General features: G+C 39.2%; 1 protein-coding gene across 4 annotated transcripts in view; it reads left to right on the forward strand.

The window, feature by feature from the left end:
- dscama (Down syndrome cell adhesion molecule a) overlaps positions 1 to 16,645 on the forward strand; it is a 94,060-nt gene that overhangs the window by 37,262 nt on the left and 40,153 nt on the right. For 2 of the 4 annotated variants that reach the window (XM_077195654.1, XM_077195653.1), the window contains exons 4-10: positions 875 to 1,153; positions 2,138 to 2,413; positions 3,192 to 3,488; positions 5,263 to 5,538; positions 5,649 to 5,927; positions 6,615 to 6,734; positions 7,878 to 8,057. In XM_077195654.1, coding sequence (XP_077051769.1) covers positions 875 to 1,153; positions 2,138 to 2,413; positions 3,192 to 3,488; positions 5,263 to 5,538; positions 5,649 to 5,927; positions 6,615 to 6,734; positions 7,878 to 8,057 — 1,707 coding nt within the window. Of the gene's footprint in view, positions 1 to 874; positions 1,154 to 2,137; positions 2,414 to 3,191; positions 3,489 to 5,262; positions 5,539 to 5,648; positions 5,928 to 6,614; positions 6,735 to 7,877; positions 8,058 to 16,645 lie in introns of those variants that run through there. The other 2 variants (XM_077195655.1, XM_077195656.1) reach the window with 2 other exon arrangements.

Here is a 16,645-nt window from a genome sequence, read left to right on the forward strand (position 1 = left end):
ATTGTTTCTTTATATTTTTAATATTTTAATGATAAAGAATGCAAAATGCAGCACAAAATTAGCAACTATGATAATATTAAAATTAAATTAAAATTAAATTATCTGTGCCTCAAGTGGGGGGGCACAAGCATTTTTGGGGGCGGGCCCGGCCCCCTATGGCCCGCCCATAGCGACGGGTCTGAATAGATGGATGGATGATGAATAGATGGATGGATGGATGGATGGATGGATGGATGGATGGATGGATGGATGGATGGATGGATGGATGATGAATAGATGGATGGATGGATGATGAATAGATGGATGGATGGATGGATGGATGGATGGATGGATGGATGGATGATGAATAGATGGATGGATGATGAATAGATGGATGGATGGATGGATGGATGATGAATAGATGGATGGATGGAAGATAGATAGATAGATAGATAGATAGATAGATAGATAGATAGATAGATAGATAGATAGATAGATAGATAGATAGATAGATAGATGGACAGATAGATGGATGATAGATAGATAGATAGATAGATAGATAGATAGATAGATAGATAGATAGATAGATAGATAGATAGATAGATAGATAGATAGATAGATAGATAGATGGATGATAGATAGATAGACAGATAGATAGATAGATAGATAGATAGATAGATAGATAGATAGATAGATGGACAGATAGATGGATGATAGATAGATAGATAGACAGATAGATAGATAGATAGACAGATGGATGCATGGATGGATGGCGGATGGATGACAGATAAATGGATGCACAGACAGACAGACAGATGGATGGATGGGTGGATAGATAGATGGAGAGATGGATGTTTAAAATTATATATAAATGAACACATCTTATATTTAATAGATCCTACAAACTCAGCGCCTGCGATCCTCGATGGGTTTGAGAAGCGGGAGGTCATGGCGTCCCACAGGGTGGAGATCCCGTGCAAGGCCTCCGGACACCCCGCCCCGAAGTACCGCTGGCTGAAGAACAACAGACCGCTGGAATCAGACTCGCGGTTCCGCCAGAGCGTGACGGGCCTGCTGATCGAGAGAGCCCAGCCCAGCGACAGCGGCAGCTACGTGTGTGAAGTGTGGAACAGCTACGGAAACGCAGAGGTCATAGGTCGCCTCACGGTAAAAGGTATATATGTTTCTCATTCAAACATTTTTTTTGAGTCACTGAACACTTAAAGGGATAGTTCACCCGAAAATGTAAATTCTGTCAGTATTTACTCTCCCTCATGTTGTTCAACCCCGTAAGACCTTCGTTCATCTTCGGAACACAAATTAAGTTATTTTTGATTAAATCTGAGAGCTGGATCACTCCTCCATAGGCTTCTAAGGGATTGACACTTGTTCCCCGAAAAGTTATTAAAGGACATCGTTAAAATAGTCCAAGTGACTACAGTGGCTCAATCTTAAAGGACAAGTTCGGTATTTTACACTTAAAGCCCTGTTTTAAGATTGTTTCTGATGAAATAGAACGGTTAAGATTGAAGAACTTGTCCTTTAAGTTTATCAAGCGACGAGAATACTTTTTGTGCGCAAAAAAAAACAAAAATAACGACTTTATTTCAACTATTGATTTCCTTCTCTGTGGGCGTCGAGTGAGTTCACTAGTGTAACAGCGCAGCGCTTCTGTGTTGTACGTCACACGCATCATCACACACATGACCAGCGTCGGCCAATAGTGAGCAAACGTGTGACGTACAACACAGAAGCGCTGCGCTGTTACACTAGTGAACTCACTCGACGCCCACAGAGAAGGAAATCAATAGTTGAAATAAAGTCCTTATTTTTGTTTGTTTTTGCGCACAAAAAGTATTCTCGTCGCTTGATAAACTTAAGATTGAGCCACTGTAGTCACTTGGACTATTGTAACGATGTCTTTAATAACTTTTCGGGGAACAAGTGTCAATCCCTTAGAAGCCTATGGAGGAGTGATCCAGCTCTCAGATTTAATCACAAATATCTTAATTCGTGTTCTGAAGATGAACGAAGGTCTTACGGGGTTGAACAACATGAGGGAGAGTAATTACTGACAGAATTTACATTTTTGGGTGAACTATCCCTTTAATATCCCACTGATGAAGCTAACATAAACAATGCCACTGTGGTGTTCCAGAACCTCTTAAAGTGGTGGTCAGTCCGAGAAAGGTGAAAGGCAGCGTGGGCAGTCAGGTGTCGCTCTCCTGCAGTGTTACGGGTTCAGATGAGTTCGAGCTCTCTTGGTACCGCAACGGCGACAAGATCATTGCCGGCGCCAACGTACGAATGAACGGGATCAATAAGGAGAACCTTGTGATGGACGGGATGGCGAAGAGCGATGGTGGAGCGTACCAATGCTTTGCCAGGAAAGCCAAAATGTCAGCTCAGGACTTCGTGCAAGTCACTTTAGAAGGTCAGCACTGTCCCGGCCTTTTCATTTTGGTTGCATTTTGATTTCTTAAAGCTGCAATGTGTAATATTTCTGAGGATCTATTGACAGAAATGCAATATAAGATCCATAACTATGTTTTCAGTGGTGTTTAAAGACCTTGCATAATGAACCGTTATGTTTTTATTAGCTTAGAATGAGACATTTATATCTCCATAACCGCGGGCTCCCCCTTCTATGGAGGTCGACATATTGTGTGGTCATGTTTCTAGCGTAGCCGACAGCGAACACACAGCGCTATAGAGCGCGTTTCCTCACTACCTTGAAAAAGAAGTTTTCAGTGGTGTATAAAGACCTTACTTAATGAACCGTTATATTTGTATTAGCTTAGAATGAGCAGTTTGTGTCTACACACACCGCGGGTTCCCGATCATTGAAATGCGCCGACATGTTTCTACGGTGGCCCTAAACGGACAAACGCGTTTCGTTACTATGTTGCTCTTCGTGCAAGGAAGCAAGCTTAGTTCAGCAAATAAAACACTGACACATGATGAACAAGTAACAATAATATTCGCAATAATAAATAGTTTTACTGAATAATTAAGTAAACATAATTTCTTAATTTATCCTTGTAAAGAAACCTCATTGCTGAACTGCTACTCTCTACTGTCTCAGACGATGACATATTTTCTTGTCGGCCACCGTAACTTTTGTTGGTTGCAATTCGTAACCTCACCACTAGATGCCGCTAAAAATCACACACTGCACCTTTAAAGCTTAATAAAAACATCTCTGTCCGCAGATGGAACCCCTAAGATCCTGTCCGCCTTCAGCGAGAAAGTGGTCGGTCCGAACGAGTTTGTCTCCTTGATGTGTCACGTCAAGGGAACTCCACAGCCCGCCGTCACCTGGACGCTGGACGATGACGTCATCATGAAGGACAGTCGGCACCGCATCGGTCACAGTATAACGGCGGAGGGTAGCGTGGTCAGCTACCTGAACATCTCCCACACCCAGGTCCGTGACAGCGGGGTCTATCGCTGCACCGGCAACAACTCTGCAGGGACGGTCTCCTACCAGGCTCGAATAAACGTAAGAGGTGCTTGTCAGATCGACTCCTCCAAAACACACACATATACGAATATTTCATTCTGCTCATCTCAAGTTCATACATGAGACGAGGGCCTGACTAACATCTGCTGTTATTTAAGATCTGCTGAGCTTTTTATTCTTTTAGTTGCTTTTTTTGGTCATGGTCACTCTTTCATATGGCTGGGTGTGTATTTGTTTTCCTGAAACCACGGTTGTAGATCTCAAGAAGGTTTTTTTTTTTTGGGTGCATGTAGTGTGTGTTTGTGATCATTTTATTTTTTGTGTGTCCTTATACCTATATTTCAAACAATATCCTCTGGAGACTTCATATTACCCTTGTGAAAATAAAGTACACTTTAGCATATTTTTAAATAGCCTTCTTATATATAATGGAAATGTGAACTGAATGTATTGTTTTCTGACAGTTAATTGCATGTTCCTCAAGTATTAAATTGATACGTATTTTATATTATTTTAGCTAATAATGAAATTTTGAGTGGCTTTTCCGACCCACTACTTTAAATCTAATGTACAATAACACACTACAGTTAAAATTATAATCAAGTACTTTACATGTGCTTTTTTTCTGTTAGTCAACAAATCAAAATAGGTGTTATAGAATTATTAAAACAAAATATTTTAAAATGTACTCTAAAGTAAAACTTTTAATCTGACATTATTAAAAAAGTGCACTAATTAATTTTATGTGATCTGCCAGTACAGTTTTTTTTAACAATATACTCCTAAGATTTGAATTACACTACAAGTGCACATTCAATATAATTAAGCACAATTCTTTTTCACAATGGTATACAGGGCTTAACATTAACTTTTTCGCTCATAAGCTTTGGTTTTCCAAAGTTACTAGCCACTCAGCATTTTCACTGGCCACCATTTTGACTTCAATACCATGGGAAAAAACTGCCATATATATATTTTTAATATTATCATATAATTTGGCAGCAGGTATATTAGGCTGCTGTCACTTTAAGACTGACTCACGGATCCCTTATACAGTTACACATGCGTTTTCTTTTTCTCAACTGTTTACGTTCACTTAAAACATAACTGAACGTGAATACTCGCCAAGCCCGCATTTTGACACTACTTTGTGTGTATTTGTCCGTTTAAGCGCAATAAGCAGCAAAACAGAACTCAATTTAGTACTGCTAGGCGGCTGTGAGCACAAAAATGAATGCGGGAATGAGTAAAACTATGTGCAATACACACAATCCCACGGCGAAATTCAAGTCACCAACAATATTCCTCCAGAGCAAATGAAACGAGTGAGTGAGCGGAGGCGGGTTTGTGTACAACTCGCTGTCGGAGAGATGAGAGAGAGAGAAAGAGCAGCTGGTGTTGTGTATCTATTCTGAGGAAAATTAGTATTGGAAGCTGATATTTCAGTATTGATATGTATCGAAAAATCTTTGATAACACTACATTGTACTTAGTTAGATACCTTTTTAAAAGACTGCCATTGAAAAACGTATATATTATACATAAAATTCAACCCGCCAAAGTGGCTAGTGGTGTTAATGTCATTCCCTGATGGAAAAAAATGGCATGCAATGTGTGAGAAACAGTCAAGATTAGGAGTATCAAACTACCCTTGTTTACTTGTGTTGTCTTTTTCTTTCTATGATCTTAGAAAGGCCCTCATCCATAATCCATAAATCTATATTTTCTTTCTTTTTTTGCTACATTTTCTGCAAATTGGAATTTCATCACAATGTCAATATTCTTTTAAAGAGAAGTGTTTCTTTTTTGTATCCTTAAAGGTTCTGCTGACATACGACCAATGAAAAACCTCACAGCTATAGCAGGGCGGGACATGTACATTCACTGCCATGTGATTGGTTACCCGTATTACTCCATCAAATGGTACAAGAACTCCAACCTTCTCCCTTCTAATGACCGTCAAAGGGCGTTCGAGAACAATGGCACGCTGAAGCTGCTGAACGTGCAGAAAGAACTGGACGAAGGAGAGTACAGCTGCCATGTGCTCGTCCAGCCCCAGCTGTTCAAGAACCAGAGTGTCCACGTCACTGTGAAAGGTACTGATACTTGACATCGGAAGTAAAATGAGTTAAATAATGGAATTAAAAAGGTCTGTTCAGTTGGTATACAGTAGCAATATTTAACAATGTTCTCTGGTTGTCGCCAGTGCCTCCCTTTATCCAGCCTTTCGAATTCCCACGATATTCCATCGGCCATCGCGTCTTCGTGCCCTGCGTTGTGCGCTCAGGTGACCTTCCCATCTCTATCACCTGGGAGAAAGATGGAAAGCCCATTAATGCCAGCCTGGGTGTTACCATCGACAACATCGACTTCACCAGCTCAATGCGTATCTCCAACCTCCAGCGGGTGCACAACGGCACCTACACCTGCATCGCCCAAAACGACGCCGCTGTCGTCAAATACCAGAGTCAGCTCATTGTTAGAGGTAAGAATAAATGTTAAAGGGATAGTTCACCCAAAAATGTAAATTCTGTCAGTATTTACTCTCCCTCATGTTGTTCAACCCCGTAAGACCTTCGTTCATCTTCAGAACACAAATTAAGATATTTGTGATTAAATCTGAGAGCTGGATCACTCCTCCATAGGCTTCTAAGGGATTGACACTTGTTCCCCGAAAAGTTATTAAAGACATCGTTAAAAATAGTCCAAGTGACTACAGTGACTCAATCTTAAATTTATCAAGCGACGAGAATACTTTTTGTGCACAAAAACAAACAAAAATAGCGACTAAAATAGCTCTGTGGGCGTCGAGTGAGTTCACTAGTGTAACAGCGCAGCGCTTTTGTGTTGTACGTCAAACGTAGTCTCACTGTTGGCCGACGGTGGTCATATTTTAACAACGTCTTTAATAACTTTTCGGGGAACAAGTTTCAATCCCTTAGAAGCCTATGGAGGAGTGATCCAGCTCTCAGATTTAATATCACAAATATCTTAATTCGTGTTCCGAAGATGAACGAAGGTCTTACGGGGTTGAACAACATGAGGGAGAGTAATTACTGACAGAACTTACATTTTTGGGTGAACTATCCCTTAAAGCATCCTTTTTTGTATTATAAATTGAGAAACTTTCACGAAGACACAACTTGAATGTGATTTGTGGATTTGTTTGTAGTTCCACCAAGGTTTAAAGTGCAGCCTCAAGACCAGGATGGAATCTACGGTAAATCGGTCATCTTGAACTGCTCTGCGGATGGAGAGCCACGGCCAACTATTGAGTGGAAATACTCCAAAGGTACTTGGCTTCACTGACAACTGTAACTTTGCATGCAAAAATTAATTTCTTGATTGGTATTTTGTCTTGAAAAATGTATAATCATTCTTAAAAGCACTTACTTAGAAGCAAAATTGTGCAAGATACAACGTACAGTACGTAATACACTTTGTTTTCAGAGAATATACCTTGAATTAAGTTTGCTTTTCTTGGAACATTGGCAGAATAGCTTTTTGTTGTTTTAACAATAAATGTAACTTTTTTTAGATTTGAAAGAAATTCGCCAGTGGGATGGGGGGGGGTTAGGTAGATAGGTTTTTTTTTTTTTCCTGAAAATCAAGACAAAATTATACTATGGATGCACCGATATGAAAATTTTGGCTGATATCCGATAATTCTTTATATTTGAAAAAGCCGATAACCAATATATATTTTGATATATTTTCAAATTTTTGCTGAATTTTTGAGGGCCTGATTACAAAAACAAAAGTCTTAAGGCCATTGCACACTGAGTCCTAAATTCGCACCCGAAATTTTCGCACGTAAAAAACAAAATTCAACCTCACGTTATGACAATCAAGCTTGCAAACTGGATACGAAACTTTCGTCCGTCATAAAAAAAATCGGATTGGGTTCGATTTTCTGCCTTTTTCGCATCCGTAGCAAGCAGTTTTAATTGTGTTTGAATGGTGTTTTGACAATTCAGAGCCACCGAATCACGAATACGAAAAAACGCATACAAAAATTTCGGACTCAGTGTGCAAGTGCCTTTACTATTAAAAGCCATGTCCCAAGCACACAATTATAATGTTCTTGTTATATTTTTATGTAGCCTATATGACAGACTTGTGCTGCATGTTCCACTTAACTGTATTTTTCTCTTTTAATTGATTTCAATAATATTTCAAGCAATTCAAAACAATCATGGCGAATCATCTGAAGTGGCTCAGCTGAAGGAAATATTCCATCTGCTAAATGATTAAATGCAAATGTGCATCCCTAAATTATACTTTTTAGTAAGTTATTTTTTAAGAATAAATGCACGATTTTATGCTATTTTTTTACATTTTAAAACAAATTTCCTGTGGTGAAAAAAGGGGGGGGGGTATGATATCACTGTTTTTTTAGCGCTTTATCTAGAGGACGTGTTCCTGTCTTTGCCAGGTGCTGGCGTGCCCCAGTTTCAACCCATCGCTCTGAACTCCGGCTTCAGGGTCCAGCTGCTCGGGAATGGCTCACTACTGATAAAACATGTTCTTGAGGAGGACGCAGGTTATTACCTGTGCAAGGTCAGCAATGATGTGGGAGCCGATGTCAGCAAGTCCATGTACCTCAACGTGAAAAGTAAGAAAAAATATTGTACTGAATGAAAGATGATTGTTTTGACGGTTCGCTTTGCAGTTCTGCTACAAATCTAACGTCTCAGTCATACTGAGGTGAATATTTAGGTGTTTGTTATGAGGTACAAGAGACACTTGACAATCCCTTGGGTTAAACCTCCTAAGGACACTATGGTGAAAGTTCACAGAAAGTGCAAAACCAATCAAATGTGTGTTTGGGTCACAGCTTTTTGTATCGTGAGGGATTGGAATTATTCTTTGTATCATTATTGTAGATATTAGGTCTAAACCAGAGTTGTCTGTGTCAGGTTAGAGGGTTTCTGCAGTAAAAGTCTCTTTGTCTGCCTTAGGCCACATCCACACGAAGCCAGAGCTTTCCCTATCCGATCTTTTTTTCTTCCCCGTTCTAATTTTTTTTTTCGTAAACACGGCGTCGTCTCAAGAAATATATGCGTACACACGAAACCAATGAATCCGAGCGATGTGGTATACATGCCAGACCAGTATGTGGCGCTGTAATTCTGCCACTGAGACACACTAAACAAGGAGAAGAAGACTTGGAGCGTGCGCATAACCTTACGCATTAATTTAGCAAGTTAATGAATTACAACAAAAAAAAATGCTAACAGTTTACATTGGCTGCATAAGTTAATTAAAAACATAAAAAGAAAAACACACCTGATGCGCATTGTTTGTTCTTCATTTTCTATAAGCAGAGTTAACAAAACTTGCTGTATTTTTGTGTAATTCATTAAAAGAAGGTACACCGCCATCTTGCTCCGACGAAACTGACTTGAACGCACCTCACGTCGTAAACACGACTTCCCACCTCGTGCGTACGAACTTCCCAGGAGGACTTGAACGCACCATAATGCTGACACATGGTGTGATGACATCATTGTTTCACAAAATGTACACAAAAACGTAAGGGTGTTGGTTTCAGATTTATCCACTCAGGGACCCGGTTTCAAAAAATACCCGGTTTCAGTGTCCCAAAACGCCGGATCCGTCTGGACGAAACGCCAATACGATACAAAATGTGCACGTCATATACACCCCTTTTGCTCCGACGTCACAATTACGTCACGGCGTTAGCTGGAGGCAAAACAAATGAAAACTGCAGGCGGCCAATACAAACCAGCACAGATTCGGCTACAGAATAAGGATCTTAAATTATTATTGTTTTTATTAAATGTCATCTTGTTGTGTTTCTGGGTGCAAGAATCACCTACAGGATCCAAATTGAAATTTGATCGCATAATGTTTTCTAAATTATTGTGATTATTTGTGAATCATCTAGGATTGTATACATTGTTGTGATTGAATTGTGATAGACTTTTTGAATAACCTGGTAAGAAAGAATAATCAAATGCATAGTTAATTAATATAATTTTAATACATAAAAAATATTTTTATTTCTAGAAAATATTCACATCACTAAAATTGCACTGTAATAATGTCACTCTTTACATTGTGGTCTTCTGGCCTTGGCGCTGGGCAGGACCACGCAATGTAACGTTGCCACAAGTCAAGACCATTCATCACACAGTCATAGGCATCTAAAGATTTATATGCCCTCAGTTTGTCTTTACGCTCGGTTTCTCAGGCCACTCACCCGAGGTAACGTTAATCCTGTCAGATCGTCCATCCATTGACTGAGCGTGTATGGGTCGGCCAATCTGGTTCCGTCCGTTAAAATTAACTTTTGCAAATAACAATCGCGGTCCTGGACAGTGAGTGAGCTTGCACATTAAGATTAAATCTGATTTTCTCCCGTTATTGTTAAAAAACAAGCTAACAAAACTTGCAAACTAGCGTTAGTGAAGCGGCCAGAGGGATCGTTCTGCCTCCACCTAAGCTCCGCCCACATAAAAACGTCATCATGTTTACCAACTGAAAAAAGGTACAGCTAAACGCGTCTCCGTGTGGACAAGGCCTTAGACACGTGTGGGTGTTTATCCACGAGTAGCCAAAACCCTTTTCCCCCTCATTACACTGTGAACTCCTGTAGGAGCTGACATGTGGAAAGGCTTGTGCTTTCAAAGTGCTTAATGTGTGTGTGCATGTCTCACTTGTTCTGTTTCCACCCACTCTCTGTTACACTCTGTTACCACACACTTACAGCACACACATAGGGAGAGAAAGGGCAGTAAATATTGCTTAAGATTATGTTCCAAAAATCCTTCATGATGGTTGTGAGAGTTTTTTTCAATTATAAATTCAAAGTAGATGATAGTATGGTGTTCATTTAAAAGTCAACATGAAACTTGTCCCCAATATGATGTATTTAGTAAAATAGGGTATTTTTAACATATATTTTTTTTGTATTAAAAAAAATTGTAATTTTTTCTAAGAAAAAATATTTCTTAGAACTGTTTGGCCCGACAGTTGGAAAAGCAGCTAATCTTTACTTGTAAACTTTTGAAGCCTACATGCAGTTTAAATGTATTATTTACTTATAATTATTATTATCATTTAATTAATTTAATTAATATTTTTATTTAAAAATAGTTATATAATATAGAAAACTGATTTTGCTATGCTACCGAAATTGGTACAGAGGACTCTCTGGAGATTTTACTGTTATTGGTACCGACTACTGGAACTTTAGTACAGTGACAACCTTAAGGCTGCGTGTCCACAAAAGCTAAAAACAGCAGCACTCTTCTGAAAGACACCTCTGAGAGCATTTTGTTCAGTTGAGACGCTATATGTGCTATGATACAGAATATACACGGATCTGTTACTAGTATCTGATTTCGCAAATAGTTTGTTTCTGAATATAAAAATGTCGACAAAATGTAACATATTTGCTCTGGCACTAGTTTTGGATAAAGAGATGTGCTTGTTGTCCTTTGTTATCGTTGTACAAGCAGAATATTACGGTTGGTCATATGGTAGATGTCCCGCCCCTCCTCCACTCTGATTGGACGGCTGAGTAAAAAGTGACAGCGATGAGCGCTGTGTTTTACCTAAAGTAGAACATTCAACTCTCGACGACCGGTAGAGAACAGCAAATGCTCAGCGTGAAATAGTCGCTCAGCTCGTCGTCAAGCTACTGTAAATACGTTAGCCTCGGGAAAAAACTATTTAGTGGACACTAGGGATGCACAATTAATCGCACTGAAACCGCACGCGATTTGGCAAAGGCTGCGATTATTTTATGCGCAGCTTGTCAGTGCGGCTGATCGGTAGTAAATGCTGCTCCATCTGAACACCAGATGGCACTCTCGTGCAGACATGCCAAATTCGCCCCACCACAGAAGTAGATAACGCCCGTCATTCCAGGAAATCCCTATCGCTGTATCTGAATAAACAGGAGATTGAAACGCTTTGTTTGATTAAACATGACTTATAAACACACAACTGCCTTATTCTGTGTAAGAAGCACATCATCTAACAGAAGGATGCTCAACTGTCGTTATGAAGTGAGTTTGGAGTAAAAGCATGTTATTAAATGTTATCTTTTGTTGGACGAGGTTATTAAATGCTTCTCATGTTTTTGTTTTTTCTAATTCACGTTATAAGTGATTCAAATTCACAGTGCTTTCAGATGTTGCAGCGTTTACAGAGCCGTATCAATGACAAGCTGCGCATACAAAATAATCGCAGCCTTTGCGATTTCAAAATCGCGATAAGCCATCTCGATTTAAGAGCGATTACATGGAAATTGCGATAAACCGTGCAGCCCTAGTGGACACATGACGTAATTGCAGGTTTGCGTAATAATCTGAGTTTGCATTTTTACTGTTTTTACACACAGCCTTAATAAACTGGAAAACAGAAGTTGCTTACGAAGTAACTCCGATATTTTGTTGTAAATTTAAAAGTAATGTGTTACTTTACTAGTGACAAAAAAGTAATCTGATTACATTACTCACGTTACTTGTAATGCATCACCCCCAACACTGAATATAATTAGATTTATTGGTTTCACTTTATTTTGATGGTCCCTTTGACAAATTCTGTTGACTATAAGTAAAGTTGCACCTACATGCCTACTAGTATTAGTAGACTGGTAGGGTTTGGGTTAGAGTTGGGTTAGAGTAGTTAGCTGTGTCCGAAACCGCTCACTCATTCACTAATCCCTATATAGTGTATGGCATTTGAGTGCACTATATCTGCAGGGAGTAAACAAAATGAAGTGAGTGAATTCTGTGCGTCGGAGAGCTGGAGCTGTCGCAGAAAATGCTTCGTCACACATACTGATAAAACTCCTTTTATCTTACGTTACATACTTTATAAAGTAATATTAACAACAATAACAATCATAGTGATCTCTCCACCGCGCGGTCACATGATTCGTGTAGCTCTCAATAGTTCCAAACAAACCACGTTGCCAATGATTTTAAGCGGGGAAGAGAGCAGAATGTGTGTGTGTGTGTGTGTGTGTATATATAGAGATCACAGATATACTAATTAATGATCTGTATATACTAATTAATGTCATTTTGTTAATAGATTGATGTGCCAAGAGTGAAATTAGTCTTCACGTAGACTGAGTTAAGAAAGAGTCTTGTGACAAATTATAATAGGACAATATAGCCATAAAAAAATTATAGTACTTGGATACTTAAGTACATTTGAAGGCAAATACTTTTGTACTTTTACTCAAGAGAATGTTTCAAGGCAGCACTTCTACTTTTACTTGAGTAATATTTTACCCTGAGTATATTTACTTTAACTCAAGTACATGGTATGTGTACTTCATCCACCACTGCGGGTTTATTATAATAAGACCTGGAACGTGTATTTGTAGAAAGTAAATTGGGTCAGTTTTGATTTCATGTTGACTTCATCAAAGATGTCTATTTAAAATGCAGTAATAAATGCTGAAATCCATTTGATTTAACAGTGTTTTTGTACAGCTTGTGACACGGCAGCTAAATGAACTGTTTTAATGTCGGGTTATTCGACTATTCCCGGTGTGCCTATGCAAGGCTGCGTTCTCATTTGATCGGAGTGTGATGTTAGAGACTTATTTGCATGCTCTTATCAGCACGCAGCAGGAGCTTCCCTGCAGAGCCGCTCTCGGGCCGACACAACCTCTTCTTCATCCTCACTCTCTCTCTGCCGTCTCCTTCTCCTGTAACGACACACACTCTGTTCTCAGAGAGATCGATCAGGCTGACAGACTGTCGTACAGGCTCGTCGTGGTGTTTGTGTGAAAGCTCTGCTCCCGGAGGTACCGGTCTGTTGTTGTGGCTCGCGTGTGTAACTCGAGTCTCCCTGAGAGGTTTGTTCAGGGTCCGCTGTGATCTCATCAGTTTACCGCAAACAAGCTCCTTATTAAGATCAAGCCTGATCAGTGCTGAGAGTTCGGGTCATGTCCCAATGGCCACAGAATAGAAGGAGAGAATCGTTCTCTTCTGGAACAAAACAGGAAAAATACTCAAAACTCAAACCTGATTTGAAACTCTACTAACAACAACAACAAAAAAACAATATCAGGTTTGAGTTTGTTTTCAGTTGAGTTGTTTTAACTTCTTTATGAGAGATGCATATCTAAGTGCTGATTTATTAAATATAGTGTTGTAAAAGAAAATTATAAGGTTTGCATGTGTAATAGATCCACTGAAGGCAAGATTTAATGAGAACCCAAGTGCCGTTTATTTACAAGATCTAACATGAAACAAAAACATGGCGTGGAAAAACTCAAATGCATACAACTTGCACAACGGAGGTTTACAGGTAACACAAAACTTGACAAAAACACATGGAAAACATGAGGGCTTAAATACACAGACTAATGACAAGACAAGGGACACCTGTGAACAATGAACAGACACATGGCAGGATCACATGACAAACAGGGAATCACATGACAGACATGGAACATGACATGAAAAAACCAAAACGTGACAGACTAGACCAAATCTTTTTACAGTGTATACATATTTAATCTGAAACAGATTATATTATACGTTTCATGTATGCCACAGTGCATGTTTAATTCATTGAGTGGGGTTCAATTAACAATAATTACTAAAAATAAAGATGCAATCATGTTTTTATACCTTTTTATTTTTTAACAGCAGAAACGGTGGGAAAAGGCTTCCAAAGGAAGATCAGGTTGAGGAGAGGATATTCTGTGCCTTGCTTTCTATTGTATACCTCACATTTTGGCCAAATATGTAATATAGCTCACAATCTGGGCATACTACGCGAGGCTAGTTGTAACACACATGGTTTAAACGTTTCCACACATGCTAGCATGACGGAACTTTAACTTACTAGTTGCCATATCAACAGTATAATAGAGAAAAAAAATTGTGCCTAAAATCTTTCAAAGATATCAACAAACCTTTATTTAACCATAGCAAAAGTAAATTTCTTACTATGTATTTATTTAAAGGGGAACTATGCAGTTTTTTTAGCTTAACTGAACAACTTCGGAGTTATTGGATTGGTTATGACTTTTTTTGGGTTGAATGGTGGCCGTCTCATTGATTATCATGAGAACAGTTGTCAATCTCTCACATAATTATCAGGACATGAATAAGCCTACACGGTGTAAATAGTGTAAATGAGCGCAATTTGCAAACTATTATGATAAATTGCAATAATCATGTCTAACGACATCATAACGGACATTGTTACGAAATAATGCGACGTACATGTAACTTTATGGATGTCATCTGGCATTTTTGAATGTTTACATTACACTCAAAAAACACAAATGAAATTATACAGTAGGCCTAGGCTATAGACTATTTACTTGTAATTTAGCTGGAATCATGTAAAAACATTATAAGTCATCAAACATGGTACGCTACTTTATTATTATGAAGTGCAGAGGCCGTGAGTGCAGATACGCTCTGCGTGAGTAGTGTTTACGACAGTAACGTTAAATACAAGTACTCTACAGCGACTCTAGGGGGCGCTGTTTGACAAAAACAGAATTCCTGCATAGTGTGCCTTTAAAATGATGCAAATATGTTATTAGTTTAATCTCCAATTTGTTATTTAAAGGTGCAGTGAGCTGTTTCTGAGAAACACTGTTGATATTTGAAATCACCCCAAACAAACACACCCCTGCTTTCATTGCTCCGCCCCCAAAACGCACAAACACTCAGTGCAAGAGTGGATGACTATATATCATAGCTAATGCGCAGCAAAAAAAAAAAAGGTTATTATTTATATTTATATTTTTTATAGCTAACATTACAACCAGGGTGCGAACTACGGGCGAGCTCGGCTCCCCTTAATAAGACATGGGCTCCCCTGAAAGCGTGACTCGTGAAATTTTGAGGGGTCTCAACAAATATTGACAATGTTTTATTTTGACGTGCAGTTTCAGTTTTGTGTAATGTGATCATCAAGGAGTATTACGTGTAAAATAGCAAAAATATCATTAATTCATGCATGACGGCGATTTAAACCTAATTCACTTCATTAAAGATAAGTATACATGCTAATCTTGTTATGAGCATTAAGGTGTGGTGGCGCTGCGGGGCAAATTTCAGTCATGTTTAGTACATGTTAACTTAAAGATTCGTAGAGTTAATATAAACGTTGATCTGCGCGCAAAGTCCTTGAATCCATTCTGTGTTAAGGTAAGGCATGTTATTCCCAATTATGTGTTGTGGCTGGGTTGTTATAGGTCTGCGTGACTCTAGAAGTCTTAGGCTTAATGGAACGGAGGAATTATGGCATTCTTCTATAGCTGACGAGTAATTTAACCCTTGTTCAAGTGAACTCAAAGACAGCCTATTTATAGATTATTTGTGGATGGCTGTTTGCCTTATCAATCTGTGTCGATAAAGTATAATAGGGTGAATCCTGTATATAGCGCATGCACTTGTAGCTGTTATGTATCTTTGGAAGTCCTTCCCGCTTCGGTCTCTCCAGCGCTGGAAAGCTTTTCTAATATTAACACAGCTCCTAAAGCTCTTGCCTGATCATAACCCTTCTTTTCCAGTGATATTCCTCTGAGCTTTTCTCCTTTATAATGTCTCTCAGCCATCTCACTTTCTACAGTCTTTCTTCAAATCTCCCTCTCTCTCCTCCCCCCAAAGAGAGTGGACACGCCCCCTACTGCTGATTGGCTGCAAATGAGTTGTGGTCCTCGGTCAATCCACTTTCAATAGAGTTTCTCATAAATTGCTTACTGCACCTTTAATGCTTACCTTACAATGTGCCTTGCAATTAGAACTATGGTATTCTATGATGTTAGCGATGTAATTCAAATATAAATTCTATTGAGAAACAGGTTTTGCCCTGCTCTCCCCTACTATAAACTGCAGAAATAGTAATGGTACTATAGTATGCTAGAAGGCACTGTTGGTTGACCGTACAGTGAAAACCCTGCTGATAAAAGAACAGCTGATGATCCCAAGAAACTCTCTGTATAATGAGACATAATGGAGTGTCGCGCCAATGGCTGTTTTACTATAGCCCCTCCCCTCCTTCACTCTGATTGGCTGCAAGCTTTACTATTTCCAGTATCATGATGCGTCTCATTCTTCCTGCAAAGCCCAATGGTGCAGTAAAGGAGGATATCAGGCGCGGTGTACACGGCCACTTAACCAGTCAGCTCACTGTTTACCCCAGTGCATCGTGGGGCAGGGGATGCTGTACACATGCATGTAA

Source organism: Siphateles boraxobius, unplaced genomic scaffold (assembly GCF_051911475.1).
Source record: "Siphateles boraxobius isolate OS27281-9 unplaced genomic scaffold, OSU_SipBor_1 34, whole genome shotgun sequence".
NCBI classification, from domain to species: Eukaryota; Metazoa; Chordata; class Actinopteri; order Cypriniformes; family Leuciscidae; genus Siphateles; species Siphateles boraxobius.